The following is a 26,291-nucleotide window of genomic DNA, read 5'->3' on the forward strand; positions in this document are numbered from 1 at the left end:
ATCTCCCCCAAACTTCACATGTGTGATAAGAGTCCTGGCCTAAAGACATCTACTTGACAATATTCAGTTAGTCATAGTGCCACCTGTTGGCAGCAGGAAGTGTGGCACTTTGAAATGACTTGGCTGTAATTCTCCTGTATTCACTCGCTTACATGCATGTCACCCCCTGTTCACCGTTTACCTTATGCCAACGGATGGCGGTGAGCTTTAATTTTAGAATATTTTCTTTCTTTATTGCAAAAAAAAAAAAAAAAAGAATGTTAGTACTGTATTAACTTGTCACTTGATTGAAAGTATGAGTCCTGAAGCCGGTAGAGAACCACTGCCTTATACAACTTTATCGTTAAATTGACTCTTCCACTGATATATTGACCCATGCCTTTTCTTAACGGCAGTTAACCTAAATGCACTCAGTGGCAGCAGTCTGACATTGTTTAGATCATATGCAGAATATGGCTGCTTCAGCGGTTCATTTCTAAAACACCCTCCACTTCTTCGTCTCTGGGAACAGCAAATCTGATTCTGGTTTCTCAGAAAATCTCCACTTTGCACACAAAACACTTACCCACCCCCTTCCGCCCCGTTCTCAATGGCAAGCCTTACAGAATCTACATCCTGATGAGGTGAGAAGAGAGACAGGAAGCGCTATGAGCTCATCTGTTTGACGCTCTGCCTCATGCAGATTAATTAATTCAGAGAAAGATCTGGACGTAATGAGGCGCCACTCTCCGCTGTGTGCTAAAGTGCTCTTCATATCCGAGATCTCGTTAAGGTCAGCATTCAGTATAAACAACCCTAATGAGAATCTGTTTATGACTCTGTCCCGTAGACATAATGTACCAAATACAGCAGGGTAATATTTGATCTCACCTGTTTGTTTTTTTTATGCTTTCTTGCTGTTGAGAGAATGACGGTGAGGATGGAGAAACATGGCTGATGGTGCTGTCAGGCCAATTGTAACTGATTAAAATCCCAAATGCCATTAGAGGCGACAAGGCAGTATCTGTCACGCTGATAGATGACATGTTAACTGCCTGACGCGTGCAGCTGTCGAAAACGCGTCATAAAGTATAGATGTGTGATGGACGGGGGATCGTTGTCACCAGATCGAGTCACCAGGCTGATGTTAATCTTTTGTCTTATGAATGTATGTGGATGCCATGCCACCATGTTTGTGTGTCTCATGATGGATCTTGGGCCTCAAGGCAGATGTCACCAAAATCCATTTTATATGAATGTGTTTGAACACTTTAACTCATTGGGCCAACATGTAACAGTAGCATAGGCAAATAATGTACATTTTAATTATTTTTCCCACTTTGTAATAATGCTAAAAATATACTTGAATTTTTTCATTCTACCTTTCTGAGTATTTGACATTGTGGTCATAATAATGTTGTCAAACCTTTATTAACTGTTCACATTGTGTTCATAGGCGGTAATGGCCAGTGACTTTGCCCTGCCACGGTTTCGATACCTGCAGAAGCTGCTCTTGGTTCACGGCCATTGGTGTTACTCTCGTCTCGCCAACATGATCCTCTACTTCTTCTACAAAAATGCTGTGAGACCCTGAAGTTTACTCATTTCCTGATTATAATTGGCTTTAATGTATAGATTGATCTACTTCAAAAAGACTTTGAAGAACTCTATGGCAGGGATAATATATAAGCTGATCATTATTGAAAAATAATCTCTGACATGGTGATCAGTCTTGTATCACCCTGAATGAGGTTTATTTTGTGATAATGTCCAGCTTGCTGTACATTATCTTGCTTATTTGAATGAATTACTGGTTTTATGTTAGAAATGTTTGATTAACGTGAGGAGAGTGAGTGCTACAAGTGATATGGAAGGAAGAAATTAGTTGTCAGTTGGTTGTCAGTCAAATATAGAATTTATAGGGTGTTTTGGATCCTGTAAAATTATTAAAATGTTAAATTCACTTTTTTAATATCTATAAACATCTTGATGCCTTTAAAATATTGCAATTCAATCATTAAATTAAAATTTTCACACAACTTTAATGGCCCCTAGAATATTTTGTATCAATATCAGAACATGTAATATATCAAAATAAAGAACGAAAAAACATGCAATCTTTTTTATCAGCACTTGAAAGTGGGTTTCATTAAAAAAGCAACTTTCTGAACAAGATGCTTTGAAAATAGCTTGTTGTTGTTTTTATAAAGACTACATTGTGCATAAGCAATGCTTTTATTGCTTGTTCCTTTTTTTTGCCTTTGTTTTGATCCAGAGATTCAGTACTCTTTCAGAAATTGCGTAATAGCGCCCCCTACCTTTTTATAATGGTGAAAACACAGAAAGCCGGAAAATTCCATCAATGGCGGGATGGAGTTAAATTACTACATTTGCACAAAAAAATAATTGTAATGCTTTAAACTTAGTTTCCATAAACATACAGATACCCTGTACTTCAGCAATTAAACTATTCTGATTGATCAATCCTAAAATCAATTTGTTTAGAGTATTCCAGAGAGCCATGTAATAGTGCATTTAGTTTCATGATGTGACTAGTTTATAGCTAGAAGCTCTTAAACGTTGTTGTCTGTTCTTCATATATTCTTTGATTAATGATGATCTATTCTTAGAGAGGTCCTAGAAACGTCTTGGTCGTAATGAAGATGCATGACTTTTAATGAGGCAACAGCTGCAGTCCTCATTGCAGACCTTTTTTGTCTTTCTCTTACCCTTTTCCCCTCTATTGTACTGTCTCTCTCACCCTAGATGTTTGTTGCCCTCATCTTCTGGTATCAGTTCTACTGTGGGTTCTCTGGGTCAGCAATGGTTGATCAGTGGTATCTGATCTTCTTCAACCTGATGTTCTCCGCCTTCCCTCAGCTCATCACTGGCACCCTTGACAAAGATGTGTCAGCAGAAACCCTGCAGGAGTTGCCGCAGCTCTACATGAATGGACAAAACTCAGAGGTACAGCCAGAACATAATTACACCATCCATGAATGGCATAAATCAAATTATTATTGCAACTGAACAGACTTTTGAAAGTTTAATGTAAATGGTAAATAAAAGCCCATGAACAGCGTTTTGCCACATGTATTCACACATGAGTTGCCCCCAGTTTGCAGCATCAGCAGTTCCTCTATAAGCAGATGAAGTATATTACCCATGCAGCGGTTGCCACAGTTATTGCTTTGATTGTTTTTTGCTGACCCGTTTCAAAATGGGTCTTTTATTCTGTGCTGAGTTTCATGAGGGGGAAAACAGCACGAGCAAGAGCAAACATTTTATAAAAACCACTAATCATCCTGAAATCGTGCAACCTGGGATAATTAAACTGCTGTGGTTGCCTCTGCTTTGCTAACAATGTGCCTCTGCAGAGGTCTTCCTTTATTTTGATTTATTCACAAACCATTTCTTCATGTTCTATGACTCCATTAGTGGAACATCTAATGACATTATAATAAAACGTGGTCATCTGGAATCGTGGAATGGTTTTTGCCTGCCCCTGATTGTTTCAATTTCTTTTACAGGAATATAAACCCTACATGTTCTGGATGAACATGATTGATGCCTTTTACCAAAGCCTCATCTGTTTCTTCATCCCCTACTTTGTAAGTTTGATTTGATTATTTTGTGCATTTGCCGAATTTTCCATGATTTGGCTGCTCAAGTATGCCATGCTTGAGATGAAGGCAGTCTGATCTTAATGGAACATTCGGTAACACTAAAGCCTATATTTCTAATGCATTATAAAAGTGTTTTTAAGGCATTAATTATTCCCTGTAATGCACCTTATAATTGTATGGTCTCATGAATAATTGTAATCACTGTTATAATACATTATAATGCTTATCTATTCATTGTTAAAATATAATGCATTAATGGCAAGCAACTAATTTCAGAAGCAACAAGTAATCTGCAAATGTCATAATGCATTTTAATTTTGGTTACAATTATTTATGAAAGTATATAATGTATTATAACATACATTATGAATACTGTTATAATGCATTATACGTAAAAGCTAAAAGTAAAAGTAAAGTGTTACAGTATTTAAAGTTGAAGCGCACTGCAAAAATGACTTAATGATTTTTACTTGTTTTCCAGTAAAAATATTGATAAAAAAAATCTTTACTTTTAAGCAACACATTTGAGACTTATTGTCATAGGTTGTATCTTCACTAATTGTGTATTTTATTGCAATGGCAGATGCTTTCTTTCAACTGTCACCTTTTTATTCATTAAAATTTGTCTTGTTTCAAGGATTTTCAGATATTTTAAATGCAAATCTATACAAAAATTAAAACTAGGATTTTTGCAGTGTGTAATATTAATATACTTAAAACGGATTCAATAAGTAAGCAACAGTGTTGTCTGAACTTTGTATGTCATATTTTTGCAGGCTTACGTTGACTCTGATGTGGATTTGTTCACGTGGGGAACTCCCATCACCACCTTGGCACTCTTTACCATTTTGCTGCACTTGGGCATCGAAACCAAAACCTGGGTGAGTGAGTCTCAAAATGTAAAATGCAATAGGATTGTGTGATGTACTTGGCTAAAACTCAGGGCCAAACTAACTCCTAAAGCTCACTCTCTGGTTAACCAAGTCTCTGGTTAAGCCTGTTTGTGTCTAACCCTAAACATAATTTGCAAAAATGCTGATAAGAGTAGTGAAGTCTGTTGTCAATCAGATCAATGTCCATTTCAATGAATCAACTGAGCAGTTTATTTACATCATCTGTTTAGAAATGGATGTCCTTGCATGGCATTTGCATGCATGTTGTTTATTCGTACATTGATTCACGTTTCTGAAATAAAAATTAGAACTATACAAAGACACATTTTATTCATTAACATACTTGGCGAAAAACTTTTAAGTATTTTATTTTAAAGTATTTTAAACTTGCAGTACCATGTTTTCTGGCTTTGTCGAATGTGTGCCCCACATATATATATATATATATATATATATATATATATATATATATATATATATATATATATATATATATATATATTATATATATATACACACACAAACTCTACCGTGTGTATATATATATAATATTATTACAATTTAAAATAACTGTTTTCTATTGGAACATAATGTCATTTATTTCTGTGTTGGAAAAGCTGAATTTTCAGCATCATTACTCCAGTCTTCAGTGTCACATGATCCTTCAGAAATCATTTTAATATGATGATTTGCTGCTCAAGAAACATTTATTATTATTATCAATGTTAAAAACAGTTGTATACTTTCCTTGATGAATAGAAAGTTCAAAAGAACAGCATTTATCTGAAATACAAAGCTTTTGTAACATTATACACTACCGTTCAAAAGTTTTATTTTTTTGAGAAGAATTTAAAGAAATTCATATTTTTTTCAGCAAGGATGCATTAAATCAATCAAAAGTGACAGTAAAGACATTTAAAATGTAACAACAGATTATATTTCAAATAAACGCTGTTCTTTTGAACTTTCTATTCATCATAGAATCCTGAAAAAAAATTGTACACAAATATTTTGTACATCTGTGCACAATAAATGTTTCTTGAACAGCAAATCAGCATATTAAAATTATTTCTTAAGGATCATGTGACACTGAAGACTGGAGTAATGATGCTGAAAATTCAGCTTTGCCAACACAAGAATAAGTTACATTTTCAAATAGAAAACAGTTATTTTAAATTGTAATAATATTTCACAATATTACTGATTTTAGTGTATTTTTAATTAAATAAATGCAGCCTTGGTGAGCAGATGAAACTTCTTTATAAAACATTAAAAATGTTACCGATCCCAAACTTTTTACGGTGTGTGTGTATATATATATATATATATATATATATATATATATATATATATATATATATATATATATATATATATATATATATATATATATATATATATATATATATATATATATATATATATATATATATATATATATATATATATATATATATATATATGACATACAGTATTCATTTTAATTGTTCAGGTCTTTAAAAGATCTTAAATTGTAATAAATTTGATTTAGTAGACAAAACAGCAGCAACCCTGATATTGACTTTGTACTGCATATTTGTCATCGTTGCATAAACTTCTCCTAAAACAATCCGTCGCAATATGTATGAGTGTATATACATCTTGTGTACGATCCACCAGGATTCGGAAATGATAAAGTGCTTTAGCTTTGCTGAAATCAGAAACCTATCCCACGCACGTGTACGAGGGGGAAGAGAAAGCAAGCCTTTCCTTACTTTCTCCAAGTATGAAATGAGGCTGAACACTGTAGCAAGGAAGACCAGGATGATGCTGACACGGCCAGAGACATTTATGCAGGAAGCCTCCATGATTGGTTTGAACCGGGTGATACTGCGCCATCAGGGGCCATACATCAGCCTGACAGTCCATGCAGGCAGCCTGAGTCCAGCCCACTGTGCTTGTCTCTCTCGCTCACCAAGTGGCGTATACACGGCCGACACGCACAGGGTGGCCAAAGCTAATAGTTGATTTTACCGATGCATGTCCTGTGGAGTATTGCATTTATGTATGTGTGCAGCCTGTACCTGCTTCTCCTCTATTTTTCCCTTTTTTTTGTGAGTCGCTGTTTTAGATTTATGAGGGCGAATTGGATTACAGCTTTTTCCATTACACCGGCGCTGTAAATTTTCAGCTGACAAGTTTCGGTGCGTGAAAAATGTCCTCTGCAGCCTCACTGTCTTTCCGGACATGATGATGGCTTCTGGTGTGAAAGAGGCCGTTCTTCACAGTAAATGGCTCAAGTACAGAGTAAACGTTTCCTATAGTTGGGCTGGCAGGTTCATCGTTCCACATGCTGCCTGGGAAAATGAACACATGTACTAGAGAGAGCGAGTGAAACTCCTTTTAGGTCATTTGAGGTGAGGTCAGTGTGGAGGCCAAGTACATGTCAGAAGGTCGTCGCACATGAATTTCCGCGCCCAACCCTTTTCAGTTCCATAAAGTGACGCAGTTCAGGATTAAAACAACAAGCTTTACTCTTGCTACACCAAATGCACACTGCTCACCAGAGAATGGTTGAATTTTGTTACTACTTTTTTCATTTTCTTCTATACATGGTGTAGAGACTGAATCATGTAATAGAAATAACCAGAAACGCATTTGATCCAGTGTTCTTGCATTTCTTAGTTCTCACTAATAACAATGTGAATAATGTATGAAACGTTTTCAAATTTGTTCTCACTTTGAGTCATGGTAAAATATCTAATTCAGGCAATTTAGCAATTCTTAGTTAACTCTGCCTTGATTGTCTTTAATTATTTCACAGACATGGATGAACTGGGTATCGATTGGCTTCAGTATAGCTCTCTTCTTTACTGTGGCGCTGTGCTACAACGCCTCCTGCCCTACCTGTTTCTTTCCCTCCAACACTTACTGGACCATGCAGAAGCTGCTGGGAGATCCTACATTCTACCTGCTGTGTGTTGTCACACCTGTTGCTGCTCTTCTTCCCAGGTATTTCTAAACGTAATTATGCCCTGTTGGAAGTATTTGATCTAATTGAAATTATTTGAGCTAATCATTTATTTAAGTTTAGTTCCATGTTGTTTAGATAAGAGTAAGACGCTCGCAAATGCAACAAGATCTTCGCTATGGGCGACTAAATAATGTCTATCATTAGCCATTGGCTAATAAATTCTTATATTTTACACGCCAGTGTATGTGTGTTAGAGGCTAAATATAAGTTTGGCATAGATATAGGCCTATTTTCACTCACTGAACACTCTGACTGAGCCGCTTGAGAGTTTCGCTCTCTGTAAAGAGATCTGTATTATTTCAATTCAGCTCAATGGATGCGCACAGCGCACCTGTATTTGGCGTACCGCAAACTCTAGTGAATGCGCACAACTCGCCGTCGCTTTGCGTGCATGAGAAACTGCACTCTCAGCAAAGAGAGAGAGAGAGATTCTTGCATACAATGCAGAATCAACACGCTACGTGTGAACGATTTACTTTGTTGTATTGTCCTGTCAAAATAACGGACTTCATTTGGAATTATTCAGCTTTTAAGAAAAAGCAGAAGAGATGCCGGTTTGAATGACCAACAATACCTTAAGCACCACCACAAGTCCTAAGTTCAGTTAAAATGACAAATATGCATTCATACATGGTTACCAAGTTTTAGTTGTAATTAATAAAGTTCATCATTAAATAGTGCTTGATTAAGTATATCAGTCTGGCAAGTAAACTAAAAAATTTACTAAATGGCGTAGAGGGTTGTGTATTTAATATGATGTATGTAATGTATGGTATGTATGTATGTGTGTATATACAGTGGGTATGGAAAGTAGTCAGACCCCCTTAAATTTTTCACTCTTTGTTATATTGCAGCCATTTCCTAAAATCATTTAAGTTCATTTTTTCCCTCATTAATGTACACACAGCACCCCATATTGACAGAAAAACACAGAATTGTTGACATTTTTGCAGATTTATTAAAAAAAAACTGAAATATCACATGGTCCTAAGTATTCAGACCCTTTGCTCAGTATTTAGTAGAAGCACCCTTTTGATCTAATACAGCCATGAGTCTTTTTGGGAAAGATGCAACAAGTTTTTCACACCTGGATTTGGGGATCCTCTGCCACTCCTCCTTGCAGATCCTCTCCAGTTCTGTCCGGTTGGATGGTAAACGTTGGTGGACAGCCATTTTTAGGTCTCTCCAGAGATGCTCAATTGGGTTTTAGTCAGGGCTCTGGCTGGGCCATTCAAGAACAGCCACAGAGTTGTTGTGAAGCCACTCCTTCGTTATTTTAGCTGTGTGCTTAGGGTCATTGTCTTGTTGGAAGGTAAACCTTTGGCCCAGTCTGAGGTCCTGAGCACTCTGGAGAAGGTTTTCGTCCAGGATATCCCTGTACTTGGCCGCATTCAACTTTCCCTCGATTGCAACCAGTCGTCCTTTCCCTGCAGCTGAAAAACACCCCCACAGCATGATGTTGCCACCACCATGCTTCACTGTTGGGACTGTATTGGACAGGTGATGAGCAGTGCCTGGTTTTCTCCACACATACGGCTTAGAATTAAGGCCAAAAAGTTCCATCTTGGTCTCATCAGACCATAGAATCTTATTTCTCACCATCTTGTGGGCTTTCATGTGTCTGGCAATGAGTCGGGCCACTCTGCCATAAAGCCCCGACTGGTGGAGGGCTGCAGTGATGGTTGACTTTCTACAACTTTCTCCCATCTCCCGACTGCATCTCTGGAGCTCAGCCACAGTGATCTTTGGGTTCTTCTTTACCTCTCTCACCAAGGCTCTTCTCCCCCGATAGCTCAGTTTGGCCGGACGGCCAGCTCTAGGAAGGGTTCTGGTCCTCCCAAACGGCTTCCATTTAAGGATTATGGAGGCCACTGTGCTCTTAGGAACCTTAAGTGCAGCAGAATTTTTTTTTGTAACCTTGGCCAGATCTGTGCCTTGCCACAATTCTGTCTCTGAGCTCTTCAGACAGTTCCTTTGACCTCATGATTCTCATTTGCTCTGACATGCACTGTGAGCTGTAAGGTCTTATATAGGCAGGTGTGTGGCTTTCCTAATCAAGTCCAATCAGTATAATCAAACACAGCTGGACTCAAATGAAGGTGTAGAACCATCTCAAGGATGATCAGAAGAAATGGACAGCACCTGAGTTAAATATGAGTTTCGCAGCAAAGGGTCTGAATACTTAGGACCATGTGATATTTCAGTCTTTCTTTTTTAATAAATCAGCAAAAATGTCAACAATTCTGTGTTTTTCTGTCAATATGGGGTGCTGTGTACATTGAGGAAAAAAATGAACTTAAATGATTTTAGCAAATGGCTGCAATATAACAAAGAGTTAAAAATGTAAGGGGGTCTGAATACTTTCCATACCCACTGTATGTATATATGTATGCATATATGTATGTATGTATGTATGTATAAAAAATGATTTCAATATATAATTTCTAATCACAGTTTTGCTGCTTCCTCTTTGCTAACCCTTTACTTTGTTCATTTCTCAGATACTGTTATAGAGCTTGTCAGGGAACTCTATTCCCAAACCCTGTCCATGTGGGAAGACAACTGGACAAACTGCCAGTGGACATGCGCAGGATCTTCATGAGTCAGAGCCAGATGAAGCTGGGATCACTCGGGTCACTGTTTGCTCCCCGCGCCCCGTTTTTCCCTCTCTGCAGGCCTTTCCAGAAAGATTACAGGCCCAGGGGAAAGCAAGCCCACATGAGTGGCACCAAACAGAAGGAGAAAGCTATAGCCAGCCCCATCCCATCAAAGAGAATGGAGATGCCGGACACACCTTTAAGCTCAAAGAACTCTGACAACCATATCACACTCAACTTCAGAATGCAGGAAAAAGTGCAGTCCTGCAGACAGGGCTCAGACGGCCCCCTATGTGAGAACTTACACTGCGTGAAGGAACCTTCGAGTCCTATTACAGGCACTTTGCCGTACTCCAAAGACACTCCTGGCTCCAGGACTATTTTGGATAGCACGGGCTTGGACGCCCCGCTGAGCCCAACAGACCTCTGTCAGGTCGGGTTGCTCACCTCCACTCCGTTGCTTCCTCAAACCGAGACTATGCAGCTCATGTCGCCTCCCAGAAGTTGTTTTTTGGGACAAAAACTAGACGATGAGGACCAAATAAACCAAAAGTCCCTACTGAAACAGGCTGGGGATGTGGATCACACCCAGTCATCTAGCTGCCTACAAGAACATTCACTCAAAACAACATTTCTATGAGTCTTTCTAGCCGTTACGCTGTTTCAAATTTGCACGTTAGCTTTAAGAAATGTTATTATATATTCATGAATATTTTATGAAGATATAGGTTGGTACTACATATATATATATATATTTTAGATGTATAAAGTTTAGAATAAAGTTTGTTTTGTTTTTGTTTTTTGAGAGAGAGAGAGAGAGAGAGAGAGAGTGGTCGGCATATGCAAACTGGATGGTCTTATATTTTACTATGACTGACTTTTTGGGTATTTTTTTTTCTTTCTAAACCATCTCAAAAGAGGAGGAGGTTTATTCTCAAGGCAGAAGCAGTGCAGACACATTCCTTTATCTGTTTATTTGAACCTGGATGTTCTGGCGCACTTTAAAGAACCTTCCTCTTCTACCATCAGACACTGCTGATAGCACTACACTCCTATTTCCCCTTCCCAATCCTAAAAATTCATGGTACCCTTCATTGTTAGTAGCTACAGAAATTCTAGTAATACTTTGCCAAAAGTGTACATGAGAAGTCATTTACTAATACCTGAACTGATACTTAAACTTTGAATGAAGGTATGAGCTAATCAAGAACTATTAATGTGCTTAGCTGTGACTGGAGTCATTTGCATCAATATTAGTCATAACAACGTATTAGTGTTGTAGAATGTTAGTTAAAGCTTTCAGAAAAATGAAATCAGGTGATTTCTATGACAAAGAATGTAATAGGGCAAACCCTACTCTGACTTTTAATAAATGAATCATTCTTGATTTTAATTCATTATAATGCCTTCATAACATTTGCTTCACATTCACATCTGCGGTAACATTATTGGATAATCACGCTTTTTAATTTATAATCCCATTTAAAATCTAATTAAAACCTACATTTATTAAAGTCAGACTAAGTCAGATTAGCCAATCTAATGCATTTACTATCAAACTTGTTCAAACATGTAGTTAAGGTGGCCATTATTCACACGACTCCCTCTGACTCCAGTCGTAGCGCTTAATTAGTTCATGATTAGTTAATTCACCAATCGTTCATGTTAAAGAAACTATTTGTTCAAGTATTATTACATGATTTATGTACCCTATTTGTAAAGTGTAAGTGAAATTCTTTAAATATGCCTTTAATAGTTCTGTTTGTTGTAAGATCCCCTGTGCGACTTGTGTTAGTGTTGGGCAAGTTTTAGCATTTTATGTTTTTGCTGTTAGAAGGACTATGCATAACACTTTTACTCTATTTCGTTCCATTATTGAAGCTCTTAGACATCTCCAGACATTAAAATGTCAGTAACTGTCACAAAAGCACCATCACAGACTTGAATGAGTCAAACATTTCTTTGTAAAAATGAAACGGTCCTCAAGTCTAGCGCAGATGAGCACATCTTTCTCGCTTTTCATACATACGCAGATGGTGCTTGTGGCAGGTTCCAGCTCAAATATGTCTTTTTGTTCATTTTTTGCTGCTGCTTTTATTTCTACACACATTCCTGCAGGATAGGATATCACCTTTGCTTTTTTATATATAGTTATATTCATTCAGTCATAGTGCAGAGTGCTTTAGGAAATAGAGGCCGATGCATAAAGCTACTTAGTGTTGATTGACAGCAAAGGATCTTGATAAATATGTTTCAGTTCATGTGCGAACACAGGGACACGCTGATACATTTGCTTTAGCCATTTTTGGCCTTATCAGTTCATATATGCATCTTCTCCTATGATTGTATTTTTCTGCTGTTTCCTCTATACATGATCCTTGACCAAAGATGCAAGAAGCACATGACTGCTGGAGTGTTTGTACTGTAACCGTAGCTCTTGCTGAACGATTTATCATTTTGCGATTTAATCGGCTCAGCGTTGCTGCTCCTTTTATTAAAGGGAAATTTCAGCCAAAATGACAATTCTGTCATCATTAATTCATCCTCATTTCATTCCAAACCTGTTTGACTGTGATTGTCAATGCAATAAAAGTCAGTGGTGTCCAACATAGAACATTGGACCCCAGTGACTTTCATTGTATGGATTCCACAGAAGAAAGTAAGTCATAATGGGTTTAGAACGGCATGAGAGTGAATGAATGAAGACAGAATTGTCATTTTTGTTGGAATTATCCCTACAAGTGTCCAGCAGCCCAAGTTACTGTATCCAAACTGGTCCTATTTTTTCATTACAGGAAGCACTATGTATTATATGCATTCATGACTCGCTCGCCCTCAGGAACCGCCAGCATATCTTCATGAAAACATTCCATTTTGATCAGTCTATTCTAAGGGAGCTAATGGACTATGCTGTGACTGTGCGACTTCTCATTATTTTAAAGCTGTAATATGTGTAATGGACGGTTCAGGCGAGCACATGGGTGGTTATCCTTTTGTTCCGCAATAGAATATTCCACGATTCTGCAAATGTCAGGGGTGTGGCGTATCATAGAATCCCCTAGAGAGATGCTAAAATAGTTTTTATGAGATGATTTGTCACGCTGTGCTCGCATAACCTCAAGGCCTCACCAATCTGTTCGTTCGGGATCTCATTTGGGCAGTCTCTATCAAAACGGCTGATTTATGAACAGCCTACCAGGAGGATTATGAGATCTACTGTGCTCATTACACAATGAATGGTGCCAACAGAATGTGCTCAGACCAAAAAAAAACTCGAAAGCTCTTCGACTTGTACTTTCTTGTGATTCTTAAACGCAAAAACCTCATGTTTTTTGTGGGAGGGTCTGAGAGGAATAAACGTAGGGTGTATATAGAGGGCGACACCGTATTAAGCTGGGTGCGATCTGGAGAAAATGACTGAATGTGTTCGTATGTGTCTGCATACTATAGTAAAACCCTAAAGAAGCTAATATGAAGTACACAAGTACTTTGTCCCATCAGTTTTTCTTCTGCACAGCTCAGGTTCAGCGTTTGCCACTTTGAGCAATATTTTTTTGTCTCGTCGAAATTATAATGTTTATAGCATCCTGAACTTTGCCGAAACGTTTTTTTTTTTTTTTTCATAGTCTGATAATGGCAACTTTTGTATGTGCTGAAGTGCTTTAGTATATGCAAGAAAAACAGTTTTATACGATGTGGAATATATGTTATGTGCCTTAACACTGGAGAACACATATGTAGACGGCAATACATACAGTGAATTTTATATACGTGCAGTATATGTAGAGTTATTTGGAGTTCTATTAATGAATGAGGTTTAATAAAAGAAAAACATTTGGTTTTTAAGGAATTTAAGAGATGCTTTTTTTTCTGTACTCTATTTGTTTTGTTGTTTTTAGATTGGAATGTGCCAGAACTTTGATCCCAGGTTTCAGGTCTGTCAAGTTCCTGGCCAAGCATCACATGCTGTAATAAAATCCATTCACAGCTGCATTCCAAAGCCTTTCCTTAACTTCAGGGCAGATCACCAGCAGGAATGCCGTCCTTCAGAGTTTGTCATAGCACACATTTAACCATTGGGTGAACTTTTTGATACTCAGCATGACTGTCACTGTCGCTGCCATGACCATTTCTGGCTCATTGTACTGTAATTGGTGTTTGTTAAAGTCACACAAAGGTTCAACATGTTCTCACTGTAGACTCACTACATTGGCAGCCCTTCATAAAAACACCTGTTTCAAGTGGTTCTGTGACATTTTGGGGAGTTTGTTAAATTGTTCACTCGTTCCGTTGTTGTTGAACAACTCTTTATGGCATAAAACTAAAATAAATGGTAAGCGAATGTTTCATGTGTTCTCATTCTGTTGTTTTATTTTCTTTGTTGAACAATCCAAGAGTACAAAAGCATCATAAAACAGGTATGTATGACTTGTGCGCTATATATTCAAAGTCTTATGGAGACTTTGTTTGAGGAACAGGCCAAACTTAGTCAATATTCCCAGAAAAGTTTTCCTTGCTTGTGTGGTCGCCAAATTTGTTCATGTCAATGTGCATTCATTCGTTCAAATGCCGTGTCAAGGCAGATTTATGATTCTCATGAGGCACATTGAAATCAAACTTGGTGTTATGCATTTTGATGCACCATGTTAAGTAGAAAATGATCGTGTTAATTGATCTTTTTTTTTTTTTTAGTGCTTGATTCTGCTAAATAAGTCATGGGTAATATCAGGGTGGGGTTTTTTTTATTATTATTATTTTTGGTTGAGCTATTCCTCAGTCTAAGCCATGACTTGCCCTGTAATACACCACAGAGACTTTTCCTTTTTCTCAACTCTACAGGATGGTACAAGTATTCCAGCACATTGTAATTGCTCCCTTGCAATAGGATCTTTAGAATGGTTATTGCACATGACAGCTGAGTGGATGCACTCACCTCAGGGCACAGCTGGAGACATTTCCCTTGGGAATGATATACACAACTAGCAGTGGCGGGAAGCATCTTTCAGCTCAAGAAGTGCTTGGTCACCCAAAGACATGATGGTGTTTTGTATTTTTTTAATGCCCTTTTACTGGTGTTACATAATGGCTGAGTTAACGATGTTCATCCAACTTATCAAGGCTTGATGGCAAAGACCCAATATATCTCATTCTTTGAGAGTTTCAGAGTTATGTTTTTTTAGAATTAATCTATATACAAACCCGATTCCAAAAAAGTTGGGACACTGTACAAATTGTGAATAAAAAAGGAATGCAATAATTTACAAATCTCGTAAACTTATATTTTATTCATAATAGAATATAGATAACATATCAAATGTTGAAAGTGAGACATTTTGAAATGTCATGCCAAATATTGGCTTATTTTGGATTTCATGAGAGCTACACATTCCAAAAAAGTTGGGACAGGTAGCAATAAGAGTCCGGAAAAGTTAAATGTACATATAAGGAACAGCTGGAGGACCAATTTGCAACTTATTAGGTCAATTGGCAACATGATTGGATATAAAAAGAGCCTCTCAGAGTGGCAGTGTCTCTCAGAAGTCAAGATGGGCAGAGGATGACCAATTCCCCCAATGCTGCGGCGAAAAATAGTGGAGCAATATCAGAAAGGAGTTTCTCAGAGAAAAAGAGTTATCATCATCTACAGTGCATAATATCATCCAAAGATTCAGAGAATCTGGAACAATCTCTGCGTAAGGGTCAAGGTCGGAAAACCATACTGGATGCCCGTGATCTTCGGGCCCTTAGACGGCACTGCATCACATACAGGAATGCTACTGTAATGGAAATCACAACACAAAAAGTGAAGTACTTTTTCACTTGTCAGTGAACACAATCCACCGTGTCATTCGCCGTTGCCGGCTAAAACTCTATAGGTCAAAAAAGAAGCCACATCTAAACATGATCCAGAAGCGCAGGTGTTTTCACTGGGCCAAGGCTCATTTAAAATGGACTGTGACAAAGTGGAAAACTGTTCTGTGGTCAGACGAATCAAAATTTGAAGTTCTTTTTGGAAAACTGGGATGCCATGTCATCTGGACTAAAGAGGACAAGGACAACCCAAGTTGTTATCAGCGCTCAGTTCAGAAGCCTGCATCTCTGATGGTATGGGGTTGCATGAGTACGTGTGGCATGGGCAGCTTACACAATGCTGAAAGGTATATCCGAGTTCTAGAACAGCATATGCTCCAATCCAGATGTCGTCTCTTTCAGGGAAGACAGGACAATGCCAGACCACATACTGCATCAATTACAACATCATGGCTGTGTAGAAGAAGGATCCGGGTACTGAAATGGCCAGCCTGCAGTCCAGATCTTTCACCCATAGAAAACATTTGGTGCATCATAAAGAGGAAGATGCGAGAAAGAAGACCTAAGACAGTTGAGCAACTAGAAGCCTATATTAGACAAGAATGGGACAACATTCCTATTCCTAAACTTAAACAACTTGTCTCCTCAGTCCCCAGACGTTTGCAGACTGTTATAAAAAGAAGAGGGGATGCCACACAGTGGTAAACATGGCCTTGTCCCAACTTTTTTGAGATGTGTTGATGCCATGAAATTTAAATCAATGTATTTTCCCTTAAAATGATACATTTTCTCAGTTTAAACATTTGATATGTCATCTATGTTGTATTCTGAATAAAATATTGAAATTTGAAACTTCCACATCATTGCATTCTGTTTTTATTCACAATTTGTACAGTGTCCCAACTTTTTTGGAATCAGATTTGTACATGGAGAGGTGAGCCTAGATAAAATTGTGTTTGGTTCGATTTGTTTTGTTTGGGTTTGTCTTTGCCAGCATAATAAATATAAGCCACCACTGATTTAAAAAAAAAAAAAAAAAAAAATAAAAAAGACATTTTTAAAATGAATTTTGGGTCAAACTTTTACATATAAAATAGCTAAGTTAAATAAAACTACCCAGCTTGTTGGGCAAACATTTAACCCAACATTTTATAGTGTATTAAAAAGAGTTTTTCTTATTTATAAATAAATGGTTTTAATACATTTAATTTGTCCAAAACATAGTCAATTAATTGACAAATGTTGAATTAATTTAGCCATGTGTATGCATTTAATTTCAAGAGAATGAACATTGGATGTGTTTGGATTTGCTCACTTTACTCATAATTGGGTATATATGATTTAATAATAATTAATAATATAAATTCAGAGAGAATCATCAATCACCTGCCTCCTTTTACGTTCACAAAAATATTCCAGCGTATGGTTACAAATGGCCTGAGAATTAGTACCAGCTGTTCAAAACAACTTCATCTTATTCTCTGATTTTTGCTGAATCAACTTTTCTCTCATGACTCAAGATGTTGAGATGAAAAACTCTACTGTACAGAGTTGGCAAGGCCTTCAGAAGTGAAGATGGATGATATCTGGCCCAGATTTGCCCTTGCTGGTCGTTGGGTGGTACATTTAGCATCTGTGGTCCCTCTTCAGGAGGCAGGAAAGAGGTTATTAATGAATTTCCTTTAAAGCACGAGGGAGGGAAGGAAGGGGTTTGGGGGGGTGGGGAGGTTGTGCTGATATTGCCGTACAGAGCTTCCCTCCAGCTCCTGCCCCTGGCAAATTACTGACCGCCTTCTTTGCACTTTTCAAAATCAACTTCCGTCATTCAGACAAGGAGATAATGATCTTCCTTTACTTGCTAACGTCTCTTTTCAGAGGTTAGCACAGCACACTAGAGATCTTGCCTCTATCTTTTTTTTACTCTTTTTACTTTGTTCTCTCTTGTGCACTCAGGTCTTCTGTGACTGTCTATTTGTGGTGATGAAGTTTGTTTTGCCTTTGCACTATGATTATTTGTCTCTGAGACCAGCTGTGATGGCTGTGCTGGAATGGAGAGGTTCATGTAGTTTGTCATAAATAGCCATTAAACTCTTAAGTAAGGGATAATGTGCAGTCAGCTGATGGTTACTGCAAAATAAACCCCAACAGGCAAATAAGGACCCCAATGTGAAGCGCAGGTGTCTTTTATTGTCCTAAAGGGGTTTATTTTGCTTTAATGACTGAATGTGCTGAATGTGCATTAAGTGCAGTGAGTATCTTTAAAAGATGCATGTATCAAAATACAGTAAATGATAATTTATTCTTGTGATGGCAAAGCTGAATTGCTCCAGTCTCACATGATCCTTCAGAAATCATTCTAATAAGCTGATCTGATCATCAAGAAACATTTCTTCTTATTGTCAATGTTGAAAAAATCTGCTTAATATTTCTGTGGAAACCATGATACATTTTAAATAGGAATCTTTCATGAATATAAAGTTCAAAAGAACAGCATTTGTTTGAAATAATACATTTTTTGTAACAATGTATTGTCTTTGTTGATCAATCAAACTGTCTTTTTAGATCTATATGATGTGTCCTTGCTGCATATAAATATTAATGTTTATAAAAAACTAAAAATTGAAGTGTATAGTTTTGCAGTCATTATATCAAAATATTTGACAACAGAATGCCACGATAGAATCAGAATTAAGTATCCTAGAGAGATACTTAATGGATAACTACATTTTACATACAATAAAACATTTATTTGGATCATGTCAATACTTTGTATGCCAGAAACCCTTTCTACCAATAAAATTGTCTCTTGCTTTCAAAACTTCCAAAATCTTCATAAACACAGCAGGCAATGAAAAAAGGATGTTAAGTGGATAGATGTTGCAGTTCTTCTGTTCTGGAGGTAACTGAGATTTAAATGTGAGGTTTAAATGCATCGCAATTCATTATTCAACTCTTTTACAGGTGTAAATCTTCAATTTCTTATGCAGCCTTGTTAAACAAGCTACTGCGGCAGTGTGTCTTCTTCACAGTTTCCCTTCAGGCAGCCTGTAGGAATAGTTCACTTGGGAGCTCACATAGGACTCATCTTGAGTTCCCGATCAGAGTTTCACTTTAATAACCTGATACTATGTCCCTAGAAAAGTTACTACTCTTTTCATGAAATCTCAATCGATTGTTGTCATTTTTCACCATGCTTTAAAGGTGCCCTAGAATTAAAAAAATGAATTTATATTGGCATAGTTAAATAACAAGAGTTCAGTACATGGAAATGACATACAGTGAGTCTCAAACTCCATTGATTCCTCCTCCTTATATAAATCTCATTTGTTTAAAAGGCCTCCGAAGAACAGGCGAATCTCAACATAAGATATTTGCATATGCCAGCCCATGATTGAGGCATTAAACAAGGGCAGCCAGTATTAAGGTCTGGATCTGCACAGCTGAATCATCAGACTAGGTAAGCAAGCAAGAACAATAGCGAAAAATGGCAGATGGCGTGATAATAACTGACATGATCCATGATAACATGATATTTTTAGTGATATTTGTAAATTTCTTTATAAATGTTTCGTTAGCATGTTGCTAATGTACTGTTAAATGTGGTTAAAGTTACCATCGTTTCTTACTGTATTCACAGAGACAAGAGCTGTCGTTATTTTCATTTTTAAACACTTGCAGTCTGTATAATGCATAAACACAACTTCATTCTTTATAAATCTCTCCAACAGTGTGTAATGTTAGCTTTAGCAATGGAGCACCATCAAACTCATTCAGAATCAAATGTAAACATCCAAATAAATACTATACTCACATGACGAACACTTTTTAAAGATCCATTTTGAGGGTTATATTAACTGTGTAAACTTTGTTTATGCACTGTTTAAGGCCCCCGGAGCTCGCGAGCATTTAAAGGGGCTGCAGCATGAATCGGCGCATTTCTAATTATGCCCCAAAATAGGCAGTTAAAAAAATTAATTTAAAAAAAATCTATGGGGTATTTTGAGCTGAAACTTCACAGACACATTCAGGGGACACCTTAGACTTATATTACATCTTACAAAAACGTTTGATGGCACCTTTAAATGTATTTTAAGTACTTGGCTTGCCAAGGCAAATCTATCATCTTTGTTCATGGAACCACAGGCTAACCCCTTGCATACCTTTTCTGTTCATATTTGCTTGGAAAAATTGCATTTTATCAATGCACTGATACTTTTAAATAGCCTTCATAAGAGAAAGATGCTATGTGGGCTCAGATGGTGTATTTACAGCATATATCAGCAGGGACTAACTACTAGGCCTACTGTACATGCTAACTATCCAAACACTGACCCCTTTAATATTCAGTCCCTGGCTTTAGGCCACTAGTAACCAGTGTTGGGGTAACGCATTACAAATAACATGAGTTAAGTATCACATTACCTTTTTGAAGCAACTAGTAAAGTAACATGTTACTTTTAAATTGAATTTGCATTTCCTTCAGCCTGAGGTGTATTAATTTGTGTAAAAAGGGCCTTTTTGCCAAAATAGATTTGTTGTTGTTGTTAAAAACAAACCAGCAAGCCCAGCCCATGCAGGTGAGAAAAAATAACGTAATGCATTACTTTTCATAAAAAGTAACCAAGTAACGCAATTAGTAACTTTTTTTAGGGAGAGTAACGCCATATTGTAATGCATTACTTTTAAAAGTAACTTTCCACAACACTGCTGTTTACAATCCCCAAAACCATAGAAATGCACTAAAAACCACAGTGAGGTTTTATGTCTCCTACATATCGAACAGTCTCTATCAAACAATTACTTTCTGTCTAAGCAGGTGATAAAGAATAAGCTGCAGTGTAGACCAGACCTTATTACATTTATTTAAAGGGTTAGTTCAACAAAATATGAAAATGTTCCCATGATTTACTCACCTTCAAGCCATCCTAGGTGTATTATTATTATCTTCTTTCAGATGAACACAATCGGAGATATATTTAAAAATATCTTTGCTTCTCTGAGTTTTATAATAGTTGTGAATGGGGGGGCCACACTTTGAAGCAAAAAATGCATCCATCCATAATAAAAGTAATCCATACGGCTCCAGTGGGTTAATAAAGGCCTTCTGAAGTGATGTGTTTTTGTAAGAAAAATATCTATATTTAAAACTTTTTTATATCTTTCGGTAGACAGCCGTACGCATTGATTTGCGGCTAAAGAGTATCCTTTGACCCGACGCAAGATGCGATGATGAACGAGGAAGCTCAGAGGATAGAGCAAAACAAATTAGAAGTCTAAAATGAGAAACTGTAAAGAGAAATGTAGAAGGATTTTGTTATAAGAGAAGAGGTGCGTCTTTTGCCCATCCCTTTTAGTTTGAACTGTGTGAGGCGTCTAAGCTTGCGCATTATTTTCCACCAGAAGCTAGTTATTCGAATTTATAAAGTTTTAAATATTTATTTTTATTTTTTTTTACAAAAACACATCGCTTCACTTCAAAAGGCCTTTATTAACCCCCTGGAGCTGTATGGATTACATTGATTATGGATGGAGTTTAATAAAGTTTTGAGGAGCAAGGATATTTTTAAATATATCTTCAATTGTGTTTATCTGAAAGAAGATAGTACACTTAGGATGGCTTGAGGGTGAGTAAATCATGGGATATCTTTAATTTTTTGGTGAACTATACCATTTAAGTCAAAATGAAGCAAAAGTTGCAATAGTCTTTTCTTCCCAATTGTGACGTATGAGATTGAAATGGCTTCTCAGACAAGAAAAATATAGGGCGGGACTTGATTTTGTCCATTGGGAATTAATTGGATTGTTGAATGGTTGTGGTTTGTTATTGCTGTGATCTCATGCGAGTCCCGCCCTCATGCCGAAAAACACTTCATCAGAGAAGAGATTCTGGAAGAAGAAGGTTTGAAGATTACGAGAGCACAATGAATTTAAAAAATGATGTGCATGGATGACTGATTTATATGAATGATGATGAATGATCATTTTAGATTTCATGGTGACTTTAATGGCCACTCAAGACTAAACTGCACTGCATTGCAACTTAAGGGTGTGAGAGTCCAATCCCCAAAGAATTGTCTTGGAACGTGACGACGAGCATGTTATAAGCTTAAAATGAGTTTGCAATTAAACAAATGTGACAGGACACCTGCTGAGTGACAGCCTGCCTCAGGTATGTGGAAGGAAAGGTCTTATTAAGATCATGACACATGCTGACACTCTCCTAATTGCCTTTTATCCCTCACTACACACACACACACACACACACACACAAACTCTTTCACTGTAACTGTGGCTCCTTTCCAAAATTCACTTAATGATCAGAAGAGCTGTTAATATTTTCTGAGCCCGTTCAGCAACCTTCATTAACACTCCATTGTCACACTCCGCCCCTGGGGGTGGGGCATGATGAGCACATGAATATTCATTAGAACCATTCTGGGACATTTGGCTCCTTAGTGTTTAATGTGCATCCTGCATCTGGGAGGTCAGCACATCAGGTTGTGTGATAAGTGTTGGACATTCTCCTTAAATAATGCATGAAAGTAGTATTTTGAAAGGTTTGTGCTGTTGTGGAGTGCCCTTGCACACTACAAATCAAGCAAGCTTGCTAAATATCTCTGTAAATCAGCCAAGGTACATCAGTGCAGGACAGTCATTCATCAATGCCTGTGAAATCAGCTTATTGCATGACTGAGTAACAGACTAAGCGTACAACATTATCTGCAGAAAGATCAGAGGTTGTGGCAGGCCTTTGACTAAATGACAGTGTCTGGTTCACATTTCAACTTGTTTTTGATCAAGAGCCACCTACTTAGACAGGAACAGAGACTATTTGACCAACATGTAAAGCAACCAATCAAAGTTTGTTTTTGTTTTTTTGTCATTAAAGGTTTATCTTAAAAAAACTATACATGGTGAGACCAGTGTGAAAAGAAATGCATTTGAATAATGTTGCAGCAATGGTTGTACAAAAAAAGTACCAAGTAGCAGAAAATGTGTATAGACTTGCCAGGTGCAAAATCCCTGGACTCTCTAACATGGTGAGAGCATGTATGTGCTACATTTTGGTTGTCTTCTTATGTTGCCCTCCCTGTTGTCTGTGTCATCCTGCCTGTCATGTTTTCAGCTCAATTTTGTCTTTTGGTAAACGCAAACACTTTTTTGGTTCTTGTTTTTGTGTCATTTTCAAAAAGGAGTTTAAAGAGTCTCTTAGAAGTGTAGAGAGCTCATCTGGATATGCTCAAGCTCTGTCTCCAGAAGATGAAGAATGTCATTTAAAGGGTTAGTTAACCCAAAAATGAAATTTCTGTTATTAATTACTCACCCTCACGTCGTCCCAAATCCATACGACCTTTGTTTGTCTAATAATACTTTTTGTGCAAAAAAAAATAAATAAAATAAAAATAACGACTTTTTTCAACAAATTCATTTGTCCCCTACTGCTACACCAGTGGTTCCCAAACTGGGGTACATGAGGTGACAAAAGGGGGTACGCGAACAAAATGCTGATTAGTTCATTTAATTCTACATTAAAATAATATTAAAATAGATCATGCATTTCTAACTGCCAAAATGTCGTAAATCCAGTACATTTAATCAAATTACCTCATCGTTTGCAGTCAAAAATGACTGTATCCACACAATCAGCATGATAGATTGCGTGCCGAATCTGCTGCTTTAAATCGCGCTAAATTATTGTCCTTCTCGACAGTGCACATTTGTAAAATATGGGGATTTAGCACTTACTCGCATGAAGAAGAAATATAGACACAGATAATGAATTAATTTCGATTTAAGACTCAAACTTTCTCCGGTACAAAAACGTACCTTGTGTGAGTTCTTGTATTTAATGATGATAACGAGCAAGAATGCAATCGTTCCCAAATATCCACATGACTGCAAACGTGACATTATTATACAACAGGTCAAAAAACAAAACGTACATTTTAAACACAGTACTGCCAGTACTCTATTTTGCAATGAAATAACGAAAACCACAGCAGAACTACAACACACGTCTGTGTTTCGCGAACAATTCTGCGGCTTTGAACGAATTGTGAGAGTCGATTCAATGATTCATTCACAGCCACTTGCTTCGTTACTGAATGAGTGACTCGATGACTCACTCATAAAAACAATGACTTGCTGCCACCTACTGGAGGTTTTAGTTTAATATTTAAAACTTACTTAGTTTTACCATCATTGCATATTTCTCTATTGAACATTTTTATTTAAAACATTATTTATTTTATAAAGTTATTCATAAAGGTAAAAAAATGCACTGGAAAAATCAATTTAGTGGACAAATATTGTCCCTTAATGGTAAAGGTGTGACTGGAGTCGAAGTGGAAGAGAGTGGGTATACGGAAGGACAGTAATGCCTTCAGTTCAGGGGGTACTCCACGCTAAAAAGTTTGGGAACCACTGTGCTACACTATTTTCGTTGCAGAGCTTCCGTGTTTATGTCTGAACTCGGGCTCAGGCATGTGTCGTGCTGCTCACGTGACCAGAACCGGCCAATACTGAGCCGCCGTTGGGACGTAAACACTGAAGCTCTGCAACAGTGTAGCAGATGAATTTGTTGAATAAAGTTTTTTGTTTAGTTTGTTTTTTGCACAAAAAAATTTGTCACTTCATAACATTAAAATTGAACCACTGTAGTCACGTCGACGGTTTTAATGATGTCTTTAGTACCATTCTGGACCTCAAAAGGCGCAATGACGTGCCTGTGTGTGGATCAGAAACCATCGGATTTCATCAAAATAAAAAAGTACAAAAGAAACGAAGGTCTTATGGGTTTGGGACGACATGAGGGAGAGTACTTAATGACAGAAATGTCATTTTTGGGTGAACTAACCCTTTAATATTTCAAAGATGGGCTACACAACATCAGCTTTCTACAGCTTACATCAGGAGGAGAGCAACAGAACATCAGAAAGATCAAACACAATAATCACTGACCAACACAGAAAGTTAAGCTAAGTCAATGATCCAGTAATGTATGTGGAGAAGAGGAGCGAAGACTACAAGTGTTTTCCAGATGTACTGTCATGGAGCAACATCAGCTGCTATTTTGTTGAGATCATCTGTCGGATGAAACTTGAGTGTCTAAGAAGACTGTCAGAGCTGACAAATGAATGGACACAGAACAAACCTGGAGAAACACATCCTGAAGAAGCTGAAGAGGAGGATTTCAACAAATACTACACTGATAAACGCAGAGATCCCTTTAAAAGTTTCATCAGAGATGAAGTCATGAAGGAGAACATGATACTCCTGCAGAAGAGGATCATGGAAGCAGCACACTGTAAAGAACAGTGGAGATGCTTATTTTTGGTTGAGGAGTTTCACACAGCAGCTCTCAGATGTGCTGATATTCTCTGAAAAAGACCTCAGTGGGATGAAACGGAATGGTGTTGATGTGAAGTAAAAGAAATGTAAAAGAAATTGTGATTCATCATACCAGGCCACATTCATCCATTGCTCCGTGGTCCAGTTCTGATGCTCACGTGCCCACTGTTGGCGCTTTTGGAGGTGGACAGGGGTCGGCATGGGCACCCTGATGGGTTTGTGGCTTTGCTGCCCCATACACAACAAACTGCGATGCACTGTGTATTCTCATACCTTTCTATCAGAACCAGCGTTAACTTCTTGAGCAATCTGAGCTAGTTGGATCGGTCAACACTGGCCAACCTTCGCTCCCCATGTGCATCAATGAGCCTTGGCCGCCCATTACCATGTCTCCAGTTCACCACTGTTCTTTCCACTTTTGATAGATACTGACCACTGCAGACCGGGAACACCTCACAAGAGCTACAGTTTTGGAGATGCTCTGACCCAGTCCTCTATAGCCATCACAATTTTGGCCCTTGTCAAACTCGCTCAAATCCTTACACTTGCCCATTTTTCCTGTATCTAACACATCAACTTTGAGGACAAAATGTTCACTTGCTGCCTAATATATCCCACCCACTAACACGTGCCGTGATGAAGAGATAATCAATGTTATTCACATCACCTGTCAGTGGTCATAATGATATGCCTGATTGGTGTAAATAATAATAATAACACACACTGAATGTGAACACACACTTCACATTCATTGCAAACCACATTCCTCGTGCTGGTTGAATCAAAGTTTTCAAGGACAGACCATGTACTAACAGCACATGAAAATCTACTGTCATAGTTTGCTGACCATTCCAGGTTAGCATCTGCTTTTTTGCCCTTGTGAGTCCCATGAGTTGTTTTACAGGCTAAGCTTGCATTTGCTTACTTAGTTTACATCACGAAAATAATCAAATAAGTTGTAACCACCATCTGTTTTAGTCATGCTTTTTATTTTATGTTTATTATGTTGCATTACATTACA

The 26,291-nt window shown here is 37.5% G+C and overlaps 1 protein-coding gene across 1 annotated transcript in view; it reads left to right on the top strand.

Annotated features, from left to right (window-relative positions):
* Positions 1–14,444, top strand: part of atp10a (ATPase phospholipid transporting 10A) — a 61,515-nt gene extending 47,071 nt beyond the window's left edge. The window contains exons 16-21 of the mRNA XM_067374687.1: positions 1,436–1,561; positions 2,746–2,946; positions 3,510–3,590; positions 4,382–4,486; positions 7,302–7,489; positions 10,013–14,444. Coding sequence (XP_067230788.1) covers positions 1,436–1,561; positions 2,746–2,946; positions 3,510–3,590; positions 4,382–4,486; positions 7,302–7,489; positions 10,013–10,748 — 1,437 coding nt within the window. The 3' untranslated portion in view covers positions 10,749–14,444. The remainder of the gene's footprint in view (positions 1–1,435; positions 1,562–2,745; positions 2,947–3,509; positions 3,591–4,381; positions 4,487–7,301; positions 7,490–10,012) is intronic.
* Positions 14,445–26,291: the final 11,847 nt, after the last annotated feature.

This window comes from Chanodichthys erythropterus, chromosome 21 (genome assembly GCF_024489055.1).
Source record: "Chanodichthys erythropterus isolate Z2021 chromosome 21, ASM2448905v1, whole genome shotgun sequence".
NCBI lineage: Eukaryota > Metazoa > Chordata > Actinopteri > Cypriniformes > Xenocyprididae > Chanodichthys > Chanodichthys erythropterus.